This window comes from Spodoptera frugiperda, chromosome 7 (assembly GCF_023101765.2).
Source record: "Spodoptera frugiperda isolate SF20-4 chromosome 7, AGI-APGP_CSIRO_Sfru_2.0, whole genome shotgun sequence".
NCBI lineage: Eukaryota > Metazoa > Arthropoda > Insecta > Lepidoptera > Noctuidae > Spodoptera > Spodoptera frugiperda.
Genome location: NC_064218.1, coordinates 10,903,677 through 10,930,055, shown reverse-complemented (window position 1 = coordinate 10,930,055; position 26,379 = coordinate 10,903,677). Strand labels below are relative to the sequence as shown.

Below are 26,379 nucleotides of genomic sequence, written 5' to 3'. Positions count from 1 at the left end.
GTCATTGACAAATGGTCGGCAACGAGTTAGTGACCCTTCTACTATTGCAAATGTCCGCTGGCAACGGTAATTGTTTTTAGTAGGTACTTCAGTATAGCTCTGATTGGTTGGTTCATTCGCGCCGGCCAATCGGAGTTCCGAACGCGCTCCCGTTTCGTTTTCGTTTAACGTAAAGCAAACTCGTACTAAGGGTACTGTTTTAGTGAAGGGAACAAACAAAGTATTTGTTATTTTGCCACTTTTATTGACATTTAGCATACGATAATGATTATTTTGCCACTTTTATAGACTTATATTTTGTAGTTTATCCAAGGTATTCTAATCCTACCCTAAATAGTTGGTTGCTTATTCACCGCATAGCTCGCTTATCTATCAGAATAGATGTCAGATTAAACCTTAGTGTATCGCGATGCACTAGCGGCCTAACCGGATCCAAGTCGGTGCAAAGTCTAACATCTACGTTTTCGAACAGGTACCTTATCTTTGCGGCGTTGGGGTGCATATTTTGTTAATGATACCTATACATAATTAGGCCTTTACGGAATTCGGAAGTATCCGGTTTAGAATGGCATCATAGAAATCAATATTAAGTCATAATCAGAGTGAAGTAGTTTTTGAAATTCCTATATTATGCACTGTTCTTCTGGACGTCTTTTCTAGTAATAATTTATGAAAAACTAGCTTCTGCCGTGGCTTCGTCCGTGTTCCCGTGGGATAAAAAGTGGCCTATGTGTTATTGCAGACCATAATCTACGCCTATTCCAATTTTATTCCGATTTTATCTCGATCCCTTCAGCCGTTTCGACGTGAAGGACTTGAAGCAGTAACAAGCATACACACTTTCGCATTTATAATATTAGTAGGATTATACAAATTTAAATACAGTCCAAAAAATTCTACTTTTTACACTGTTTACTTATTAATACTGGGCTTCTATAAAAATGCTTTGTATTGTACTTTAGCAGGTACTATCTAGTCCAATTCATCGAGTCCGAAATTCATAAAAACTGCTGCATCATATTAGATACTTGTAGTCTGTAGATAAGGCCACTTGTAAATACCAATCGACTGATATACGGGGGAATTATTATTGTAATTGCTTCTTTATGATAATTTAAATCTTTACTTTCTTTTATTTTATCTATGTACTATATTATATTGTTCTTACGGTGCTTTTCCACCAGCGATGTGATATGCTACGTTGCTGTGGATGCGTTTGGTTTCCACCAAACATATTCACTGGTACACATAGGTTAGCACTAGTGGAAACAGACTTAGTTAAACTATGTTTTTTATATGGAGAGATGCGTGCTATGGATGCGTGCTTTAGATGCGTGCTATGGATGCGTGCTATAGAAGCGTGCTATTGATGTTTGCTATGGATGGCTTACCTACTATCGATATATTGTATACTCAAGCTGCTGCACATCCTCCTCACACAGCTACATAGCTTAGTATTTCCATTCGTGGCATATAGCTAAATAGCACATCTCTGATGGAAAAGCACCCTAATACATAAACAATTTTAAACATACGTACTAAAAGCCTATTCAATCTATTGTCTTTAAAGAACAAATTGAATTGAAGACTAGACATAGTATAGTTTATAACACGTTTGTTATCTTTTTTATGAATAATACTGTGTCTATATATGTATATGTACTATGTAGTTGTATTATTATAGGTACTTAGTACTTACCTATAGTGTTTAGTTCTAGTACTGTGACAGTTATCGTACATCTTTTGTTTAAATATAGCTGGGGAATCACTTTTGTTTAGTGCTATGTATTGTAATATAACCAAATGAGTCTATTCTGCAGTTAATTGTAATTTGCAACATATGAAACTGCTGCACTGATTTTGATGTAAGATTCGCAGATGGATTTGGATTTATCACTAGGTTACATTTATTTTGCTATTTAGGTATATGAACTATCAAAATAAGTACACATCAACAGCTTATAGGTGGACACTGCTTACCAAAGGCCTTTTCTCACACGGAGAAGGTTTGAACATTAATTAATCATCACTTTTGCTCAATGATTACAAACTTATAATTAGAAATTATAAGCCCAGGTTCCCTCACGATGTTTTCTGTGAATGTGTCTAAATAATCTTAGAAAGTACATGTAACTTGGAAAAAGTCGTATTGGTACTTGACGTTGCTTGCTAGGATTCGAACCCACAGTACCCACACTCTCATGTAGCGGGCGTCTTTAACCTCCGGGCCACCACGATATATACATATCGTAGTACAAAATAAGTACTAATAAAATAATAATTCTATACGTGCATTATCCCGATATTAAAGATTGATTGATTGATATAAAAAATTCAACTTCTTGCCGTAGAATAAAATGCACATCACGTACCTCATTCACTTTGACTTGATTTCCGCGACTAAACGGTATAGTTTGCGTAGATGTGACGTCACAGTTTGGTGAATGTGCTGCAATCCATGAATAGTTCCGGAGCTGCGGACTACCTAGCGGGTTTACCGGGCCTCCGGTTCGACAAGCAGGACTAGGAACGGGGTAGTTTTTAGTCAGTAAGAGTCTGACACTCCCTCTCGCCTCGCCCAGGACGGAAGAAACCAGTTTTTTATTGAATTTTCGACTTTATAATCAAAACAGTAAAGCTGAATGATTTGACCTACTGGTTTCTGTACTTCAGACATAGGTATTCTCTTAAGTGCATTAAAATATGACCAAGAAAAAAATTAAATGAATGTCAAAGCAATAAGTAATGTCCTATATTTCTGCGTGTTGAATGATTGTTGAATGTCATATTTATTGAAGAGGCAAAGTTTACGGTGTTTCCAATTCAGGTTATTCTTAGTTTATATTAGTGTTTGTTAATGCACACACACAACACGGTATATAGAATTAGTGTCGAAGATGACAGTACACACGGAAATCATAGAAAGGTTGAATTATAGAAAATTGGAAGTTATTGTTCAGGATATTACGGTTTCATTTAGCGTCACATGTCTTTTTCCAGTTATTGTCTGAGTCCAAGAGGTAATAGAGGTTTAAGTTAATAGGGAATGAATCTAGTGCCGTATACCGAGCTGTAATCAAGACTGTGTACTATTATTGACAAATGTTCTATGAGTAATGAATAAATACAATAGGGCAGATGACTAAATTTTATTTTAATGTCCGACTTGTAGATTATTTTAAAACGTTAGACACGTATTTTTTATTTTCTCACGGAAACAAATACTTTCGAAATTATAACGTTTCTAAATATCATGTGACATCGCTTCTAGGTACATTTTATACATAGAAATGACGAATGATATTTGCTATTTACACCTAAACTTTGATTCGTTATCTTATATGACAAAATAAAAATACGTGTCTAATATGTTTTCATTATCTAACTGACGGACTAATTAGATTTTTAATTATTTTCATACCCCGTCATCATCCCTAACGTTTTTTATTTATAGACAACTAGTGACCCGCCCCAGCTTCGCATGGGTGCAATATCATGCATCTATTATACATATAAAACTTCCTTTTGAATCATTCTATGTATTAAAAAAACCGCATCAAAATCCGTTGCGTAGTTTTAAAGATTTAAGCATACAAAGGAAAATAGGGACAGAGAAAGCGACTTTGTTTTATACTATGTAGTGATGGTTAATATGTTGGTATTGCTATGTTTCAGTGACCCATATGTGCGGGTGGAGTTGCAGAAGGTCGATGGTGATGTCACCCTTGATACGTTTCTCACTAAAACCAAGAAAAAGGTGCGTTCTGTTTGCTGTCTCTTACTTATCTGCTATGGGATTCCCCATCAGTTTTCGTAGTAGATTTTTTTATAAACCGAAGGTCGATGTGATATACTCTCCCTTCCCCCATAAGCATGCTAGGAGGGAATGGCTTATCATATCAACTTCTTTAGCTATTACAAATGTTTTTTCAGTCAAACGATAAATGTTGAATGTTATTGAAAAGTATTATATTTCATGTCTATCGTTTCTATTCCAGACATTAAATCCCACATGGAATCAGGAGTTTGTCTTCAGGGTGAGCTTTTATTTGTTTTTTTTTTCTACTTTAAATAAAAACTGAATGAAAAATATTATTATGCAATATAATATGTTAAACCATATACAGCGTTAATTCTCATTTTGAAGAAAATTTAAAAGTTTATTATAATCTATTATATAAAAATAAGTCGGGTTTTCCTTCCTGACGCTATAACTCCAGAACGCACGAACCGATTTCCACGGTTTTGCATTCGTTGTAAAGGTCTTGCGCGTCGTGAGGTTTATAGCAAAAAAAATCTGAATAAAATCAATAAAATAGCTGGTGGCGAAACGGAGTTCGTCGGGTTTTGCTAGTAATTAATAAATTAATTTGACTATTATTTTTGTAATTTTCTGTGGCAATGAATTATATGAAACATTATTTCCGTCTGAATACAACTGATGTTATAACTCCTGGGGCCTTAGTCTGCTATTACAATTGTGTCACAATGGTCGATTATTGAGCAGTACAAGAGGGATGGAGCTATACAACCTACATAGCTCCGTCCCTCTCCTCCATATATTACAGGCAGGAAATGCCTAACAAGAAGACTAATCCCTACCTTTCCACTTCCAGGTAAAACCGGCGGAGCACAAACTGTTGATCCAAGTGTTCGATGAGAACCGGCTCACTAGGGATGACTTCCTGGGCATGGTGGAGGTGCCACTGTCCACCGTGCCCACGGAGACGGCTGCCTCCGCCCGCCCCAACGTCGTTAAGTACCCGTTGCGCCCGCGCAGGTCCGTGTAAGTAATGCTCTAAGCATGCCGTGAGCTTCGTATTTTTTATTTTTCTCTCCCTACTTTTTAGATGAAGGATGATTTGTACTTGTAAAGTAAAATTATTGTATAAAAACAAATACTCCAAATAGCTTCATTTCGGTTCGATCTCTGTTCAGTATGGTTAAGGCTCTGACTTTCTTACCCACATAAATAGTGATTTCAGTAGTATAGCACTACTATTATTTAGTATTGTGTAGTTTCTTACTAATTTTGACAGTTTATTTTCCTATAATTAATAAAAAATATATTATTTTTAAATATATAAAAAATAATAAAAAAATGTGCCTGAAGTCTTTATAGATTAATAGGTACCTATTATCTTTCATTCAGCATTCTTAGAAGTGAAACGATAAAAGCGTACGATTGGTATTAGTAGATAATCATCGTTACGTGAAAATTGATAAAATTAACAGAAAGCAAGTCAGTATGCTACTGCGAATATTTCTTTAATATATAAATTGAACTGAAGATTGCAGTTTAAAGAATTTTGTACTTTACCGATAAGATGTAAGATTAAATTGTTACCTGGTAAACGAAAATTTAAAAGTATTGTTGTCTCTTACTAACGTATGACAAAAAACAAGGACAACTATACTTTAGTTGCACTGTAATTATGTAATAAGTTTCAGGTTAAATAATACTAATGGAAAAAATATCTTTTACTTTAAACATAATTCCCTAGCAGTACGAATCATCCTTAGATTAATTTAGCTACCCGTTCTAACTCGGAAGGTATATTTTCCAATTTTTATTTATTTTTGTGTGTTGTATCTTAATTAACTTTACGGTTTGGGTGTTTGTGTGTGTATTGAGTGTGTATTGCTAATCCTATTACATTATTATATTTTGAAAGTTGAATTAAATGTAATATCAATAATTTTCACTAAGCGCAACATTTGCGCATGTTTTGCGCAACTTTAGACATTTTGTTTATTAAGTACTTAAACAGGATTTTTGAAGTTAATCTCAAAAAACATATTATGAAATCACAGAAGCTAAAGTAATAAATGAAAAAATAAATTATTGATTCTACTTCTACAGTCATAATTTTGTTTTACAATGCAATGGACGACCGCCTAAAGTGAATTAAATGTACTATATGGTGCCAGGTGGGTATCCCATTTGAATAGAGCTTGTAATACTTCTGATAAACCCTTGGTGTTATTGTGGTGTGCTTGAAGAGTTGATCAGTGTTTTATATTCTACTATATCCCTTTTTAAAACTTGTGTATATGTCGTAGCCAACCAGCTTAACCCTTAGTATGCCGGGAGCGCAGATCTACGCGAACACAATATGTTTTCTATTGTGTCTCATATACCAGCAGACTAGAGGTTAATCGGCCCTTCAATTAATAACCTGTTCTATAAATCGCATGGTCTAACAATCCTGGTGGTAGCATTTTATTTCTGATGGTGATTTGATGTATTTTAGGGGTTTTTTAATTTTATTAACAACTTGGTTATAATTATAGTAATAATCCCTTCCTTCAAGTAATGAGATATCAGTAATTTAAGGCATCAATTAGACTTTCAGGCCGATATTTTAACGGCTAATTAAGCCAGTTGGCTGCGACGTTACCAGGTGTTGCATTCATGCAATCCGTTTGCAGTTAAGAAATTAAATTCTTAATTGTAGTAGAAAGAAAATACGTGTGTTTTGGTGTTGGTATTTTATTCTTGTGTTGGTGTTTCCCTACAAAGCATTCAATTTGTTTGTTCACCTTCAGCAATTTAATTTTAATGTTTATTTGTGAAAAATTGTAGTTAGGGGTCGCTTTTCTGTTATGCGGTTTTTATGTATTTTCAAGCACTCATTTTTATAATATGCAAATCATCGCAATGTAATAAAATTTAATTGCTGGTCGTTAGTCTCGCTAAAACTCGAGATCCGCTGGACCGATTTGGCTAATATTGGTTTTAAATTATTTGTTGAAGTCCAGGAAAGGTTTTCCTTTTTAAGAGGTTACCGGGTCAGCTAGTTATAAATACAGAAATCCGCATGACATGAAAATGACAGTGTCAACCTGCTTTGATGGCAAGTAGAAGAAAATTAATGTTTATGTATATTGTTATTGTGTGTAGATTGTTTATATTGAAGTTTCCCCTTCGTAGACACTCCAATCCCTATTACACCTTCAGTTTAATGTTTACCCTTACCATAAATTCACACAACATACCATCGAAAGCATTATCGTAATCGAATACCATCGTAAGCGGCATTACGTGCCGTAATGTGCACCCCTGCCTACCGACGTTGTGACGTTGTGTGTTGTGAGTGTGTACCATCGAAAGACTTAGTTTTAGCTACAATCTGAACTTACTACTGACCATTAAGTCTTTGACTGTCAATAGAAAACTGTTGAAGGCAAATCCTCCGCTTACGTCGGTCACCGGTGACCACCATGGCGTTCAATGTGTTAATCTCAGCTTAGTATATTAACTGATGTGTCCTTTGATATGTCCTGTGCAGTGCCAGGTCCAGAGTTCGTGGCTACATCGAGGTGTACCACGCTCTAGTGGGCCGTGTGGGCGAGGCCGGGGCCGAGGAGCCAGCGCCGTCTGATGACTGGGAGCTGGTGGAACCCTCGCCGCAGCAGGGCGTCGTACAACCGGTAAGGACTTGGTACTCTATTTACAGGTCATGTTAGACTGGTCGTGGTTACGGGGTAATTTAGATTTTGTCGTAGGAAGTTGGGGTTAATGCTTGATTAGTAGAGGTTCGTGTCAGTTTGGGTTCGATTCCCGCATGTGATACATAGGGTGGCTTGTAATTCGACGTATTCCTCTTGGGAGGTGATAATACAACTGATTTCCTATAAAATTATTAATTGTCGAAAAGTGGCTAGTTTTGTTTAAACATTTCCGAACTAACAACAAAAACATCAATAAATAAAAAAGTACCGATTTGATTTAAGTTGTTTTAAAATAGCCAGTAAATTCCTATATTTTTTTGTGTAACTAATTTGGTCAATTTCCTCCCGAGAGGAATACGTTGAATTACAAATCAACCCTGTCTTATTCTTGTTTGTACTTTAGGATAACAACAACTAAATCAGAACTTAGTGAGATCTTAGTCATTATTTATTTCAATGACCTTTCTCATTAACTTGCCTGTCGATATATTTAGTTACCATGGAGATAGAGTAATAAGACAGACTTAAATGGTACATAAGAAGAGGTTTGCTCAATAAATATACCTTATTGCCTTGGGATAGAGTTTATGTTAAAATTCAAGTGTATATTGTTAAGTATTATGTGAAGCAAACATTGAATTCATCAATCGAGTATTCATATCATTGTAAAAAATACTCATACTTATATATTTTTTTAATTTCCACAAAATTATTTTAAGTTAAAATTGTAATGTTGCATGCTATATTAAACTTAAATTGTAGTTAGATAAAGTATGTTATTGCATGGTACGTTCAGGCTTAGTTTGCCTCATGGTAGGTCGTGTCGAGCTCGGTCCCTTCGTTCACCGGCGACGACTGGGAGCTTGTCGAGCGCACGCCGCTAGCCATTGTACGTCTCTTTTTATTTCATTATAAACCCTAAAGCGACTACCATAGCGACTAAATTTGCACATTTATGTTGCTTACAGTATTCGCTGATATTATTTTCCTATCCTATTTTGCTTTTGTATAATTATAGGATGGATGATTTTTAAGTTTTTTGTTGCGTTTTTATGTAGTTAAAGACAAGTTTATGAGCTTATTGTGCATGCTTTAAAGTCTATTTTTGCTTGCTCGGTCATATTGGTAAATGAACTGTATGTGAATGAATATGAAAAAAAATCTTATATTCTGGTAATATCGGTTATTAATAGCATCGTGCAATACGAGGTGCATCGTTGGGGTTAATAAATATTACTATGTAATCTGGTTAAGTTACAATCAATGCTTATATCAAAAATAGTTTAGAAAAAGATTAAGAGGCACAATATATAATTTACAATTAAGAGACTGACCGATAGACACACATTAATATTGTTAATTGTCGAAGTAAAAATGAATAGCAGGAGTACAAGTGTGAATATGTTTGTTGCAGGCGATCGGCGGGGACCCGCTGCCGCCGGGCTGGGAGGAGCGGCAGGACGCCAACGGGCGCACCTACTACGTCAACCACATCGAGCGCTCCACGCAATGGGAGCGGCCCACCTTCACGTCAGTATACACATTTACCCAATTCCAACCAGTAGTTCTGGAGATTAGCGTATTTAAACATACAAACAAATACGCACATTCGTTCAGTGGCGCAAAATATAAGGAATTTACATGTTTCCTATTTTAGGAGATTTCCGGGATTAAAAATATTCTACATCTACCATATTTCTACTAAAGTAGAAGTTGAAATTTTCATAAAAAATACCCCATATCCGACAGCTGAGAAACATATCTCAGAAAATAGACAAAAATGAGTATTAATAAATTGCATAGCTCCGATTGTCATCCTTAATACCTATCATACTTAGACAATGCTTCAAATATTATTTCAGCCACATCTTAAAAATATTATCTACTACTCTAAAGTTCATAAAAAGTTGAATGAAAATGATATAAAGATAAAACAAAACATGTGACAATGAAGGTGTAAAAAAAAAGCAAACTTATTTATTCTTGTTTTACATATAACAAAATATAAAATATAAAGTAAAGAATGTATTAGCACCTAGCTTCACTGACGGACAGACTGACAGGCTATTATTTATTTCTTTCTTGGTTGACGTTTCAAAAGTACTTAAATATATGGTTTAATTGGAATAAATGATTTTGACTTTGACATTAAAATAATCACACGTAATATACACGCGCACACGCAGGACTGCGAGCGATTTATTAGCACGCGCGCAGGTACGACACTTTTGTTCTCTTGTGAGTGAGCGAGACAGCAATAGTAACCTCCTTTTTTAACTACTTTCACTACCTGAGTAGCTCTCCGTGTGTAAAACTCGATATTATTTTATAAAGTTAATAGATCATAATAATAAGGAGTTACTTTTAGTCAGAAGTGTGGTATTTTTGCTACTTCTTCTTTCATTCAAATCGGTTGACTGGTTTAGGCGTGAAGAAGAGACAGACAGACAGACAGACGGATAAACAAATAAACTAATGACTTTATATTACCAAAATAAATTAATAAATTATTAAAATTTGTAAATTATATTAGCATATAAATTGTTTGTAATTACCTAATAATATTACTAATTAGTATTTAGTATATTAGTACAATTTGTGTTTTGGTATTGGTGTGGGTAACAAACAAATTGTTCCTGACTGCTCATCCAGGCTCGCTAAGCTCAGTCGCTCGCTTTCTCCCCTTGTACGCGCACGCTAAGCTAGCTAGCTAATAATTAATATATTTTTTATTGGATATTATTCAATAACGGATTTGGCGTATTAAATAAATAATCTCTATATAAAATGTTGGCTACAATACTCAACCTTTTTAACAAGTAAGTAAAATTCCCGAGAAATCACCATAGACCATAGTCGTAGTCAAACACTAGATTTGAGCACGACTTCGTCTGCGTGGATTTCGTATAACTTTCGTATAACTTTAGTATAACTTGGCTATTTTATTTCGTCATGTTTTATAGCCCATGTTGTTCTCTTACTACCAGTTCGCTTTACGTTTAAAGTAATCCAAACGATAGCGCATTCGGCGCTCTGATTGGTTAGTTCATTCGCGCCGGCCAATCAGAACAGACACGCACGAACGCGCACTCGTTTCCATTACTTTAAACGTAAAGATGTAAGTTTATAATAGTGAAACAATTTTTGAAAGCGACCCAGTAGCTTTTATGTTATAATATTACAAACTTTCTACTTTTTAATATTGGTACAGGCAAAATAATATTCACCACAATGCTTTTGTTGTCTCCAGGCGCAACATGAGTACGGAGTCGCAGGCGGAGCGCATGGAGACGGCGGCGACGGAGTTCCAGCGCCGGTTCCACATCTCCGCGGACGACGAGCTCGCCGCCAGCCCCGCCGCCACCCACACCATCAACCATCAGGTATCACCACACCGCAGTCTTACCACACACCTACTACACCTTATTGTAATGTTGTAGGGACTTCTAGGGTTTTGTTAATGGGTTATCTCTACACGTGTGTTGCCTGTAATTGATTGATTTTGACTAAGCAATTAGTTTGATTAGTTAGGCACTTTTGAAACGTTAAAATTGAATAATAATGACAGATTAATGAGTCTGTCCACCACTGAAGCTAGGTCCAAAATGTAGATCTCTATGTAGAAGAATGAGCGTAAGACTTAATATCAGCAAATGAAAGAAAAGGAAATTCAAAACAAATATTGACACTCAAAATATTATCTAATTTTATTCTCTTTTGTCTTATTTTAATGTTTTGGATACATGTAATGCAAGGGGATTAAGTGGGATTATATTTATTTAGATCAACTTATCTACGAAATGAATCTTACAAAACAATGAAACAATATCTGAATATTATTGTCTGATAATAATAATTACTGTTTATTTTCCTGTTATCAGTCAATTACGGCAATATGCGGCGGCGTTTCTTGTTCCAAATATTATAATCACCAATATCGCTCCTATATAATATACTCAATTATATACTCTATTATAAAATATTAAGGTCGTTTTTGCATGGAGTAGTAGCGGTATCGGCAATACACTGGACGCATGTGTTGAGGAGTTGAGGATATTGTTTATTTAAAAAATAATTTATTTCTTTGTTATCAGGATTTATTAGTCAGATTCTGTTAGTGAATATTTTGTTTCGCAGCATGGGCTTCAGCGATATAGATATGTACTAACAATACATCGATACATTATACTCCTTTATTTTATACTGGAAGTGGCAATATCTTGTCAATTAATGTCCTAAGATATCAAATCTAAAAAATATTTAGTATCTTGTGATATTAACACTTCCAGTAATTTCTCTTTAGCCGTGTACTCATTTTTTGTTTATTCTATTTTATTTTTCCTTTGCACTCAGCAGCTAATTTATATTTCTACTGGGTAACCCGCATGTTTACTTCATTGAATACACTTTCAGTTAAATATGTTATTGCAAATTAATCTTTATGAAATCGTAAGTACATACTACAATTGTTAAAAATTGCATGAATAGTTAAGATTTGCATGTTCGCTTCACGCAGTAATTTAAGTGAACCATTGACTTCGAAACACATCTGGAAATGTGCCATCTTGTGCCGAATATTTATTGTAAGTGCGGCGTCAGACATTGATGCGCAAGTGCCTGCGCTAACGTGCTGCTTGCGCATACAGTTGCGCAAAATTATGGTCTTAATATAGCTCGTAACGAAAAAGGCTTAAAGCTTCGCGCAAAGTGAAAAATATTTCTACTTTCTAGCTTTGCTTGTCAACACCAATTGTCTGGCGCCGACCTAATCGATATTTATGTTACTACGATCTATACTATAAATTATATTTTACATTGTAACTTTAAAATTTTAAAATGAGTACATGGTTTCTCATAGGACACGTTTCTGAAAGGTTTCCTTATTGGTGTTGTCATCCATTAGAATAAATATTGTTAACCTAACATTACAATTGTTGTATGCTCAAAATTATAAAAACTATTTGTGTTTTATGTGAGATCTTTCAGGAAATTTCAGACAAGCATTCATACATACAAACACTAATAAGACGATAGTCTATGCTCATCGGTTCGGGTGTTCCATAGGCATCCACTGTGTTGTCCTCACTTTCATAGACAATCCTGCAGCACATTGATGCTTCACGCTTACACCCGGCGTCGCCCGGGACGTAATCATGTCGGCGCAAACTTAAACGTGCAGTCGGTGAAACTAAACAAATATTCGTGTTCGAAACATTCATCGAACTGCACGCGTAAGTTTATGCGCCAAGTATTATCCAATGTAAATGTCTAACAGGAGGATATAAGCAATAGAAGTGGGGAGACTAACTCGACGGACCCCACGCCGTTTTCCACACCAATCAGATCGCCGGAACCCGTCACACACGTCGCGGACAGCGCGGTGACGAACCAAACTAATAGTATAAGTGATGAAACCGACTGTGATAATAATTTAGGAAACAAAACGATACAGGAGGACGACGATGTTGTATGCGCCAATGAAGTCGTTGGCGACGCTCAAACTGATACGAGTACTAGTCACGACACAGCTAGCCGAGCTGCCGACACTGCGGAACTAACTGAGGACGCTAACACTGAAACTGCTAACACTACCACTGACGAGCCAGGCGGGGACACACTAACTACTGACACGCCGCAGGGAGAGAGTCGAGACACGACTGACAATACAGAGGTGACACAAGTCAGTACTGACGCACCTGAAGAGAGAGATACAGCTAACGAGGGAGATGTGTCCAATGAGAGAGACGCAACCAATGAGACAGAGACACAGAACGAAACACAGACAGAAGTCGTTGAAAATGAGACTGAAACAGTAGCTACCGAGGCTGCAGAGACAGAGACAGCAGCACCTCAGACAGAGACAGCAGTAGCTCAGGCAGACGTAATAGTAGAGGAAGACGCTCTGACGTTCGATGAGAACCACTTCAGTACCCCGACGGGCGGCGCGTCGCCAGTCGCCACGCCCACCGCTCGCCGGCGGAGAACCACCACCAGCTCCATGGAGGATTCCGAGGTAAGACACCTGGGGGCCGCGTGCGGGCCGCGATGCGATCTAGCCGACATACGGCGCGCGAACACGTCTAGGCAAGAGTTATACGTAAATATGTACATTCCAACACGTAGCGCACATTGTAAATAACATCTTAAAGCGCGGAGTTATAAGTTACAAATTCATTTGTCAATCTCCCACAACGATTTCAAGTTTATGTAAAACTTTTGCATTCGAATATAGACTTTATAACAACAGTGCACGGTTAATAGTTGCGTCGCAACCCGCACTTGGCCTGCGGCGGAGTGCTTTGGGAAATTGTCTATGAGTAAGAAGTGTGAGGCACAACACGCTACTGTGATGTCTGCTTACGTCACTAACACCCGAGGCCTCGCCGCGCTCACCGACTCCGGTACTACATACTGTAGGCTGTTTGTGGCACAAGGGCTTGCAACTGCCGCGCTTCAAATTAAAATAAATCTATGAAAAAGCTTTCAATTATTCCAATCTGTATTATATTGTCAATCTTCTCGTCATTTGGGCCTCTATAAACTGCGAAATGCTTACAAACAAGCTTGTGCTGCAAACTATGTATAATCTGTGAATGGTGCATTGTTACCATAGAGGTTCCATAGTGTATCGTTCACAGATAAAGAAATAAAAAAGCGCGCCAACATAACACAATGTTTAACAAGAGCTAGTCTGACAACGCTTTGACATCCCGTTCTAATACAACATTATGTATGCGACATCATATTAAATCTGTATGACATCCTATGTTTGCTTGTGCTGTACCGCTTCATTAACTTAGATATATATAGTATTTTATATTAGTATTTGTTATTATGTAGTATGAGTTTGTATTTTTGCTTCCAAGTAGATATTTGGCCGTTTGAAATGATATGTCCGTAGTGGTATGGTAAGGTTTGGTGTGTTTTCATGTATTTCATGTGACAGGGGATTTTATTTGTGCCGGTTTCCAACTTCGTCAGGTACTTGAAAGAATTTTGTATATTCTTCTTCGCTGGGAAAAGTTAGAATATCAAGTTATCAAGGTACACTAAGAAAGCTTTGACAACCTAATTGTTGTGATAGGACAAAAATTATTTATCTTTTGCTTAGTTTGTATATTCTTAACTTAACGCATTTTTTTAAGAGATATATAGAATAGAATCAGGCGTTACTTTGCGGAAATCAATACTACACCAACAATACATTAGATTTTTAGTTTTAATTCCGCTTATAGATGTATTTTTAACATCCTCCTACGCGCAATTAAATGCTCATGCAATATACCACTCTATAACATTTTATAGAGTGGTATATTGCGTGGTATATTGCAGAGACATGACATGCAATATACCACTGTATTATAATGGTATAGACTGGTATATTGCATGAACATTTAATTGCGAGCAGGAGGCCGGTGCTGCACACCGCATGTCAAAAGATACATCTATAAGCGGAATTAAAACTAAAAATCGAATGTATTGTTCGTGTAGCCTTAAGAAATAAAAATCTCGATACTCTATGACGTTCCGAAAATTCTTATAACTATGCCTCCCTTTGCTAAGCATTATATGGTTGTCAGAGTTTGATCCACAGATTGTACACAAATATATGAAGCTTCCTGCAGAGCGTAGACTATGTAAGCTAGGCAGCTATGATATATGTACATATGCATATATTTGCACACACAGGTATACAGGGGGAGGTTTTCAAGTGTGCGTGGATGGCTCAGTAGCATTGAAAGAAAAAAGTGCAAGAATTCATTGTTTATTGTTCTCCCAATTGTTGATTATTTTCAAGTTAATTTATTTTTAGCTGGATATACCATTTATTGGCGTTACGCGATTAAAAACCGTTAAAGTCACTTACCATCAGGCGAGATAGCGGCCAAACGTCGGCCCATTTAATATAAAAAAGTTTTGAGATTTTCCCTTTTATACTTTATAAAAGTTGTTACCATCCACACTCACTTTGTAATTGTGCTGATAAAAGCAAGAGTTAGTATTAGCGATAGGATATCTCCGTACCCTTTTGCTAGTACACAACATGAGGTTCGAAGTAATCCCGACTTTATTGCAACCTACATAGCGTGTAGAATTGGATGCAGTTGTTACAAGTGCGTGTGTTTATAGGACGAGACGGACGGCTCGACAGAGACCACGAGGAGTAGCAGCGCCAGCAGTACGCAGAGCCAGAACCTGCCCAACAGTGACGGTGAATATACACTACTTGTAGGGGAAGGGTGGGGGATATTAGCTGTGTTACTGTGTTTTTTAAGCTGTAATTTGACTTCCGAAACTGCGGATAACCTAACAGGTTACCAGGGCTTCGACTCGAAGCAGGAGTAGGAACGGGGTGGTGTTTAGTCAGTAAGAGTCTGATACATCTCGCGTACCTCTAGGCCAGCCTAGACGCAGGAGATGTCATTGGATGATTTTGCTCCTCAAAAAAGCTGTATGACTGTCTTTAAACTAACAAATTGCAATTGTAATTGTCGAGTAAGGAGTTTTGGGTTCGATTACCAAGTCTGGAATTTGACACCGACGCCATTGACTCGTTTCCTATTGTGTTATGGGCTTGTAATTTAACTGGAGAAAAATGGATGTTAAACATGTAGAATTTTGCCTACGAGTAAGAAAACATTTATTTTATTTTAGCTACAATTTCTCTTTGTGTGAATAGGTCTTCCCCCCGGATGGAGTATGCAGAGGGCGCCAAACGGTAGAATATTTTTCATTGACCACAATCAGAAGACGACGACGTGGATAGATCCCAGAACTGGTAAGATATGTCATACAAATTGAAAAGTTTTACAAAATGTGTATTGTTAAAGAGATAATAGTTGTTTGTTATTTTGCTAAATTTGAGAAAAGTATTGTATAAGTCAGTATTTTTTTGTGAATAACATAATTTTTATTAAGTAAAGACCTAGTTTGCGCAAAAACTTGCGCAAGTGCCTACCTTATTGACAATTTACCGCAACATAAAGTATTAATGAATTAGTAATGTATAAAGTCAAAGTCAAAGATTTTTGCCAGTGTACCTAAAATTATGGTACTTTTGTTTCGTTTCCAGGTTGCGCGTCCAGCCTGCCGGCGGCGGCGGGCGCGGGGCCGGGCGCGGCCAGCGCGGTCACCGAGGCAGACGACCTCGGCGCGCTGCCCGAGGGCTGGGAGGAGCGGGTGCACACCGACGGGAGAATCTTCTTTATAGACCACAGTCAGTATACACACCACCATTCATTGCTCTACATTATTTTCATTAGAGAGCTGATGGCCAAACGTATAAAAAACTTACCAAAATACATTTTTAATCCTTTATTAAGTATGATCCCGACTTCAGATTAACATTTTGAAAAAACAAGTTCAATATAATAATAGCTTATGAAAACTAAAAACAAAGAAGAGATACTTTTTTTTTAAATGAACCATAACTATACAATGTACGTTTTCTTATATTATAATTAATATAACACTTGCCCCCCCAGACACGCGCACGACCCAGTGGGAGGACCCGCGGCTGTCCAACCCGCAGATCGCGGGCCCGGCCGTGCCCTACTCGCGGGACTACAAGCGCAAGTACGAGTACCTCAAGAGCCAACTGCGCAAACCGGTATGTAATTAGAATAAGTATGACTCTTTATTGTACAAACTAGATGAATATATATTTTTAAATATCTATTAAAAAATAACGTGAAGGACAGTTTCCCATCGTTAACGGGAGCAACACTATTGATGGACAGAGCTAGCAGCGTTTAGCCTGGCCTTGGCAGACAGTTTGTATTTTCTTCCCAATATGGCCCAGCACCCTAACTTTATCGACTTGAAATAAAGTCAAATTGCCGCACTCAGAGACATTAAATGAATACTTTAACTATTCTTTAGTAACGATTTGGTTCCGAAAACAATTGCTAAGGACTGTGTTAAGTTATGACTCTGAATGTGGCTGTAAGTAGATTTACAGGCAACTAAAATAATCTGCTCGTCAACCGTTTAAAAATATTGAGAACTACGTAACTTCTCTCCCATCCTTCTCTATAATGATCATCTTCAAACTTTGTATTCCAGAGCAACGTGCCAAACAAGTTTGAGATAAAAGTGCGTCGGAACTCTATTCTAGAAGATTCGTACCGCATCATCAGCTCCGTCAGTCGACTCGACCTGCTCAAGACCAAGTTGTGGGTCGAATTCGAATCCGAAGTCGGTCTTGGTGAGTTTCACTATTATTTATCAACTTTGCTATGTTAGTTTGGGCATTTTGAGCTTTATGTTAATACGTGTTAGTTTGGAAATGGTTTGAAGTATAGTGTTAGGTGTTTTCTAATATCTGTCGTGAGACATACTAATTTAACTACAAAAATACGGTTTACCTACGTAAATCGACGTCGCCGCGTCTGCGCGCGCTGCTTATGATGAAGACTCTCTGTGACTCGAAACTAGTCAAGCTTTCTTCCATATATTTACGTGAATAAACCGTGATTTCGGTTAATACATTGTTAGTGTGCTTTAAATTTAAAGATTGTTGCTCGAGGATTATAGATATAAAAGTAATAATTTGAAGCTGTAATTATTTTAAGTTATTAGTATTAATTATTGTTCTATTCAATCTCAATTTTAAACGTCACGAATAAAGTTTGATTTGTTTTAATTCATGAAAGTGAATGTTCTTATTATTTTTTGTCTTCTTTCAGACTACGGTGGTCTAGCCCGCGAATGGTTCTTCCTATTATCGAAAGAAATGTTCAACCCGTACTACGGGCTGTTCGAGTACTCGGCCATGGACAACTACACCCTGCAGATCAACCCCAACAGCGGAGTCTGCAACGAGGAGCATCTCAGCTACTTCAAGTTCATTGGCAGGGTCGCAGGCATGGCTGTGTACCATGGAAAGCTGTTGGATGGTAACTATTACTTACTACATTATTAGATTGAAAAAAAACTATGTCAGAGTGCATTACGTGACGTAATGTACACCTCTGCCTACCCCTTCAGGGATAAAAGGCGTGATGTTTTGTTGCGTTATATTTTACAATACATTGTCTTTAGGAAATTCATGTGTTAAAGCTAGAAAAAAAATGGTCCTAATATTGGCCCTTGTGGCATCCCTACTTTCCTTTGAAAGTAGTGAATATTTTTGTGCAGTTAACAATTTTTTTTGTCAGTATAAGTTGTGTGGATAACATTTTAAATTCGTTATTACTATTTCTGTGGAATTAAGACTTTAGCTAGTAAATATTTTATTGTAAACTTAAAACTTAATCGAAAGCTTTACTGAAGACGGAAAACATAATAATAACGTATTCTTAATATTTTTAAGGTAATTTTTAACATTCTTATTGTTGTGCATTAAAGTTTATATTTGTTTGTATTTGCAGCGTTCTTCATCCGTCCATTCTACAAGATGATGCTAGGCAAGACGATAGAGCTGCTAGACATGGAGTCCGTAGACCTAGAGTACTATAACTCTCTTATGTGGATTAAGGTCAGTTTCGTGTACCGTTGTTTTAAATTTTCCTAAATAAAATGGGTTATAGTGATAAATATCATAGTTTTATGAGCTTGTGTTAACAAATGGTTTCTCATGTTGAATTTATTAAATAATTATGTATACTAGTGGTCGCCTAGTGGTCGAAATTCGACCATATACGATTTAATTTACAATACCACTTAACATACGTTCAAGGATAATTTTTATTTAACTCAAACTCAAACAAACTCTTTATAAAACTCTATTCATATAAGACGTGAGAATATCATCGCAATGTCTGTCAATTTTGACGTTTTGTCAAATACGATCAGATACTATGCATGTGTGTGTAATGTTTTATTTATTGATTTAATGTATTTTATAAGCATTATTTTTGAAAAATATTGGCGTTCTGGACTTCTCCTACACATAAACTATAAGTGTACCAAATTTTATGCTCCTACGTTCGCGCAATTTTCGTAAAAATGGCTACAAAGTTTTTGCATCACGTATTAATATATAGATTACTTTTTATGCAGTATACAACAATTAAATATTGTTGCTGACTGCAATCATTACTTGAATTATCAAAGAGCTTTTGGGTTATACACGGTATTAAAATATAATAATCACTAAAACTTAACATAAGTGACGAAAAGCGTGACCTTTCATTCAAAAGATTATTTCTAAAATGTACCAATTTATATTAACTCAATTTTTCTTATGGCGTTACAGGAAAACGACCCGTCGGAGCTGTACCTGACGTTCTCTGTGGACGAGGAGCAGTTCGGCAAGACGATACAGCGGGAGCTGAAGCCGGGCGGCGCCAACATACCCGTCGACAACGATAACAAGGACGAGTACATCAAGTACGTGTGCTTGTATGCAGTTATATTGCTTGTCGTCTGGAAGTAATAATAAATCTCAGTCCAAAATTCTTGAATTATGACATTTTTTTTGACATGAGTGGTTTGTTATGCGACTTTCTGTGTGAGCGATCTAGATGCGAAGGCGATGCGGGCGGTACGGCGCGGCGCGACAACTACAAACTGTCTACGTGTATTGACGTGACCCACGGCACCTACCGCATGTGGCTTCATATTGTCATGCAAACTAGACGCGGTGCCGGCACGTTTTTGTTTGTAATGTCGGAAATAGAAACAAAACGAAACGATTCACATGCACGCGGGACATGCCGCGTCACACCGCACCGCTTCGCCTTTGCTTATAAATTGTTCAAATAGGACGTCGCGTTAAGACCTTAGTTAAAAACTACACGAAAGTTAGCATGTAATATAGTCCGTCTCGGAACTTAGAAAAAAATCTCAGTGTAATGTTTGCTAACAATGCATGCATTGCATCACGCTAGTTTCCGATGAGGCTGTAGTATTACTGCAGTCGAGACAGTACATTCGTGTAGAAGCATGACTCTCACGTGACAATATATCCACCTAAAATGGACTCTTAAAAATTTTGTTTCTTCAGTTAAAGTGCTATTTTTTTTTATTCTGTTTATGTTACTTCTCCACAGACTCTTGGTCCGTGCTGTTGTCACACATTTTTACAATTAACACAACTATAATTATTGCCACAAAATGCTGTCTATTAACAAAATCGTTTTATCTTTGTCCCAGACTGGTGATCCAGTGGCGGTTCGTGTCGCGTGTGCAGGAGCAGATGTTCGCGTTCCTGGAGGGTCTGAGCGCGCTGGTCCCGCTGCCGCTGCTGAAGATCTTCGACGAGAACGAGCTGGAGCTACTGCTGTGTGGCATCCAGCATATCGACGTCCGGGACTGGCGCGCCAATACTCTCTACAAGGGGGACTACCATTCTAACCATATCGTCGTGCAGTGGTTCTGGAGGGTTAGTGTTGCTTCATCAAGATATTGTTTTTGAATAATGCAGTTTTTTGGGTATTTGGTAGTTTGATAGGGGGGGAGGGGGGTCTTACTAAATGTTTTAATTCGAAAAAACTGTTACTGTTGCTGTCACGATGTCGCTGATGTTAGTAGCAACAATGCTTGTTATAATATACTTTACCAATAAGTAAATCGGGGTCTGCTCAACTACTTTCGAGCAATACTGAGGCTCATAATAGTATAAAATAAGCCGATGAACTTTGACGAATCTTTCCAATCGTGAATAATGATGATTTTAGGTCGATTAGTCGTTTTTTTACAACCGACTAATCACTTAATCACAAGATGGGAGGATGATATTAGGAAGGTAGCTGGAACAACGTGGCAAAGAGAAGCCACTAATAGAGATAGATGGAAAAGCCTAGGGGAGGCCTATGCCAAGCGGCAAACCGATAATAATGTTACCGATGTCAAAGATAAGAATGATTCAGTTCAACAATGATGCAATTTAAATTCATATTCTATAATTTATATTATTCAATTATTAATAATGCATGAAATATTAGAATTAAATTAAAATATTAAAGAAATACAACTAGTATAAGTGCATGGAATTTGTAATATTAAGAATTTATATGGAAATTATTGTAATATTGTAATACATAATTGAAAGATTATATAATGCAAGACGAAATAGAATCATAGAAATAAATGTAATGAAATTTAATGTAATAATATTATCAGTAATAAAGGCTATTTTGATTTTGATTTTATTTAATCACTTTATCGGGCACAGGTCTAGTCGGCACATATTAAAAAAAACTGAATAATTCTTTAAACTTAACACAAACGCTTATATTCCGTTGCAGGTGGTACTATCATTCTCGAACGAGATGCGGTCCCGGCTGCTGCAGTTCGTGACGGGGACGTCGCGCGTGCCCATGAACGGGTTCAAGGAGCTGTACGGCAGCAACGGCCCGCAGCTCTTCACCATCGAGAAGTGGGGCGCGCCTGACAACTACCCGAGGGCGCATACCTGGTGCGTATAAATTAATTATCCTTAGTAGATGATACTAATGCCCATTTAACTCTTAATTTTAAGGAATCCCTATAATGTAGTTGATAATTATTAGCATTTTGGATCTTTAACTACATTCCGTAAAGATGACAAGTTTCTTGTGGTGTTTTTAATTTACTTGATTTTATTATATTGATATCGAAGAAAAAGATTATTAATGCAATTGTGAAACCTAAATCAAGAGTACACTGAACTCGTCAATTTCAATTTTATCTTATTATAGGTTCTCTTTAATTTTCTTTCGACTTCATCACATAGCTTCTTTACTATCTTTAGAATGAAGTATTTTTTTATTAATGTTACCATTTTCCTTGCAGCTTCAACCGCATAGATCTCCCGCCTTATGAAAGCTACCAGCAGCTACGAGAGAAGTTAATCAAGGCCATCGAAGGCTCGCAGGGCTTCGCGGGCGTCGACTGAGCACACATCGGAGCCCCCTCCACACCGGCCTTACCTTACACTACCAATCTAGTACACAGTATCACATCAAGGTATACCTACATACGTAATACATTTTCAACCTTATCCCCAAGGCGTACAGTTGAAAATGTATTACAAACAATGGAGTACGTTGATGTACTTGTATCGACTTGTTCGTTGGTGATGAACAGGTCGATACATGTCGATCGACTTGTTTTATTACAGAAGTCGACCTGTTAAACATGTTTAGTGTACTTTCACGGATTATTTTCGTTTTCTTACTATTCAGATGTAAAGAGATTAATTCTCCTCTTTATCTTTCCTATTTGAGTTTACTAGAAAAGCATTCAAACTTATACTAATCTGTCATTTTCCCCATTGGATTGTCGACTTTATATCCACACAATAAAGTTGAAAATCTAATAGAGACAGAAATGTGTAGTTTGATCTGCTAGCCACTCTACCATTTAGTTTTTAAATTACACTTTGTTTTTAATATCAAAATAGCGAGTTTAAGCTAGCGACTGGATTGAATAGAAAACTGCTCAAACATGGAACTGGTACATACCATCACGCTTTATTTACGATAACAGTACAGGCAGAAATGTCCGAAACCTCGTTGTTCATAATTCATCCTTCGAGAAAGACAGTAGATAGTAATTCTTTCTCTTTCCCTCAAATATGGTTCATTAAGCAATAATAAGTAGTAGTAAACTTCTTGTCTATTATCTTTAAACAAATTTAGTTTTCAAATTCATTTCTAAATACCTCAAAATCTTCGCTATAATTTTATAAACCTATTGTTTTTGTTGTAGTAAAAATTGCTAGTACTTGGCAAAGAAATTAAAACTATTTCTACAAGTTTGAATCTAAATTGTAATCTTGAATATCTTCCAACTTAAAAATAATAAGTTATCAATGTATTGTAAATATTTAAATCTAAGACTTGTAGGAATAGTTAAAATTTCTTTACAAGTATTTTATCAAATTATTACTCTCCAAAAACGCCTTAATAACCTTAACTTTATTAATGAAATATTTTTTATTAGATAACTAATTAATTTGGTTTAAAAAAGTATCAGGAATTGAAAGCAAAATCAATCCAGTAATATCGATTATTTACGATAAAATGCCACAATACAAACGTGCTTAAAAGCAGGATTGTGCAAATAGAATTAATATTAAAATAATAATACATTAACTAAATAATACGTGTGATTAGTATTCTAAATGAGTGCCTATCTACATATAAATTGGTGTCTAAACATTATCCATTTTCTTTCTATCTTCTATTCTTTACAACGACAATAATTTTGTATGTGTGTATGTCCTTCACAACGCTTTTATAAACGGGTGACACTTAGTGATGTCAACGAATATTGCTTTTTATCTATCTCTTAGTCTATGCTAGATGCAAATAGTTTTAGCTTATCTATGGCAATAGATTTGCACCCTGTGTGAATTATGCGTGCTGGTAGCGGTGTTAGAGCGAGTTTTCTCAACAATGTAGCTGAATTTATAATAAAGTTACATGACTAAGTGTCACCCCTTCCCCCCATCTGACGTTATATCTTAATAACCTCCCCCCTCTTCTACTTATAAGACAATACAAGACGGCGTAAGTAAGCAATGTTGCTGATGTAAATTAGACGTTATTCTTATATCCACAGGGTCCAGCACCTGTAGGTACAATTCGAAATTAAGTCCTATGTCTTTCAAAAGTATTATTTTGCTGTAACTTTATTTTATTCCGCGTCGGGTTTTGGATCGTTTGTCCTTCGTCGCAGTTACGTTGTGTAACTAGAAGAGTTCGTTCTTCGCAATATTATTGTACCGGAGTCCTATCCACCTTCGATATATTAGCTTTACGAGTAAGCCATAATAAAGTAATGTTGAAATAAAGCTCTAACTATAATGTACCGAGTGACTACAGGGCTAATTGAAACACTAAATAGGTTAACTAAAGATTCGCAATAAATTGTTAGTTTTAATTAGCCATGTGATACCCCATTTTACTTTATATGGAAATTATTATTATTAATCTAAAAGGTGTTTTAAAATGTATACTATACAATTGTAACGTACATGGTGTTTCGTTTTGTGCCTGTCATAGATGACAGCTGTCAATGTCAAACTACGACCAAGCGAGGTAGCCTTTTTGATAAGTGAGTGACAAAGCCAATGTGCAATGTTTATAATTTATTCCACGCATTATTTACGATTTAAAATTCTAAATAACGTGATATATCCGGGCAAGGTGAAGTTATGAAATGTTTCAATTATTAGTGATCGGGTAATGTAGGCCATCTTGCCCGGACTTGTTTAGTGATTAAATAATTATTCATTTTGCGTCCTATACGTTAGATAAATTGCTTTTCGCTTTGATATAATATAAAAAGATATTTTCATATATAGCACACTTGTACATAATTTAGTATAAGGTGTAAAAAATTGCTATTGGAAATATGTATAAATATAAAATAATTAGATGACCGAGTGGTATCCATGAAATGGACCGTTGAAATTGTATAACTATTAATGGAGTAAAGATGTTATAATATTTATTGATGGAGCAATTGTTTACACCCTGTATTTATTTAGTTTTACTCAAGTTGCGTTTTCGTCTATGATCGTTTACTTAATTTAGATAGTTTTTATTATCAATATATTATTTTGTACGTCTTTGTAATTTTAGGCTGTAACTCTAGTATTTTGTGTTCAGCGCCTCCTGCCGAGACCTTTTGTAACTAAATCAAATGGAATTTTTATTTGAACGCCAATAAAGTACATATAGAGAACTGCAGCATTTTTTATTATAAGCCTAAAATTATAAAGATAATTATTGGAAAATAATTTGTATAATTCCATATTATAAACGTTTTTTGATTATAACATGTTGACGAGACATCGTGGTGTTTACCGAGTGGTACCGACAGAGAATGTTAGCACGCGTCATTTTAAAACTCAATATTTTCCTACAAATTAACTCGGGGGAAATATCCTGCTTATAGATCCGGCCTCGTAGCGTTTTCTAACTAATTATGTAAAAAAATCTAGCATTTAAATAGAATAAGGCAATAAATATTAAGGTGATATACTTGCTCTACTAATCTAACTCTTAGTATCATCGAAATACGTGATAGAATGGCGCGTACTAGCTTCTTTAGTACTACGAAGATCTTTACAGCAAACGTTTGCGAGGTGATGCGCAAGCGCTTATGATTATTGACACATTAAAACTGGAAACAGAATTACCATAGTTTTGACAGAGTAGTGTCGAAATGGCTTCCATAGATTATAACAGTTTCGAGAATTGCATTGTGACATTTGCATTTAATTTCATGTTAGAAATTATACAAAATCTTCTCTTTGACTTCTAATAGATAGACTTTACAATAATTTAGATAGCTTTTTAAGGGACGGTACCTAGCACTTTCAGTTTTGATGTGTCGGTACCAAAATAGGGTTGTCATGCAATGAACAAGACGCGGTGTTGTCTAACGTAATCAACGATATTTTTATTTTACGTTTACGATAAGATTATTCATGTAAATATTAATACATATTTGAAATTTGAGAAAAAACAATTCATTAAAAAGTCATTATTTTGATGTTGGCCTTTTATTTTGTGAAATGTGAGAGTTGTTATTTTCCTACTTATGTTTATTTGCGTTTTTTTTGGAATAATCCGGTAAACAAGCAAACGTATCACCTGTTGGTAAGCAATCACTTCGCCCATGGACATCCGAAACGCAAGTGCATTGCCGGCCATTTGGAGTTTAGGAATTTAAGGGTTGTTGGGGAATCGGGCATAGGGAAGATTGGGAAGGGGGGTAATTGGGCCTCCGCAGCAGATTCAGATATTTACAAAAATGAACTGACGAGATATATGTCAGGAAGAAAGGAATAATATAAAACATGAACAGACAATTACTTACTTGAGAAGGTCTCCCTCCAACCTCCTAATACAACCTCCTTCATAAATATATTTAATGCAAAAGGATCTATTCAAATCCCACCATTTAGTACATCCAAACAAACCTCATCTATATAATCAAACATTATAAGTATAGATTACAGAAAGTAATAAAAGCCGTTGCACA

At 36.2% G+C, this 26,379-nt stretch overlaps 1 protein-coding gene across 5 annotated transcripts in view; it reads left to right on the top strand.

Annotated features, from left to right (window-relative positions):
• LOC118265741 (E3 ubiquitin-protein ligase NEDD4) overlaps nucleotides 1-25,887 on the top strand; it is a 38,897-nt gene extending 13,010 nt beyond the window's left edge. For 2 of the 5 annotated variants that reach the window (XM_050695099.1, XM_050695102.1), the window contains exons 3-21: nucleotides 3,676-3,757; nucleotides 3,999-4,037; nucleotides 4,617-4,786; nucleotides 7,293-7,434; nucleotides 8,273-8,344; nucleotides 8,870-8,985; nucleotides 10,706-10,838; nucleotides 12,731-13,468; nucleotides 15,586-15,667; nucleotides 16,136-16,234; nucleotides 16,529-16,672; nucleotides 16,941-17,065; nucleotides 17,521-17,662; nucleotides 18,144-18,353; nucleotides 18,828-18,934; nucleotides 19,655-19,788; nucleotides 20,554-20,782; nucleotides 21,648-21,817; nucleotides 22,174-25,887. In XM_050695099.1, coding sequence (XP_050551056.1) covers nucleotides 3,676-3,757; nucleotides 3,999-4,037; nucleotides 4,617-4,786; nucleotides 7,293-7,434; nucleotides 8,273-8,344; nucleotides 8,870-8,985; nucleotides 10,706-10,838; nucleotides 12,731-13,468; nucleotides 15,586-15,667; nucleotides 16,136-16,234; nucleotides 16,529-16,672; nucleotides 16,941-17,065; nucleotides 17,521-17,662; nucleotides 18,144-18,353; nucleotides 18,828-18,934; nucleotides 19,655-19,788; nucleotides 20,554-20,782; nucleotides 21,648-21,817; nucleotides 22,174-22,276 — 3,037 coding nt within the window. In that variant the 3' untranslated portion in view covers nucleotides 22,277-25,887. The remainder of the gene's footprint in view (nucleotides 1-3,675; nucleotides 3,758-3,998; nucleotides 4,038-4,616; nucleotides 4,787-7,292; nucleotides 7,435-8,272; nucleotides 8,345-8,869; nucleotides 8,986-10,705; nucleotides 10,839-12,730; nucleotides 13,469-15,585; nucleotides 15,668-16,135; nucleotides 16,235-16,528; nucleotides 16,673-16,940; nucleotides 17,066-17,520; nucleotides 17,663-18,143; nucleotides 18,354-18,827; nucleotides 18,935-19,654; nucleotides 19,789-20,553; nucleotides 20,783-21,647; nucleotides 21,818-22,173) is intronic. The other 3 variants (XM_050695100.1, XM_050695101.1, XM_050695103.1) reach the window with 3 other exon arrangements.
• Nucleotides 25,888-26,379: the final 492 nt, after the last annotated feature.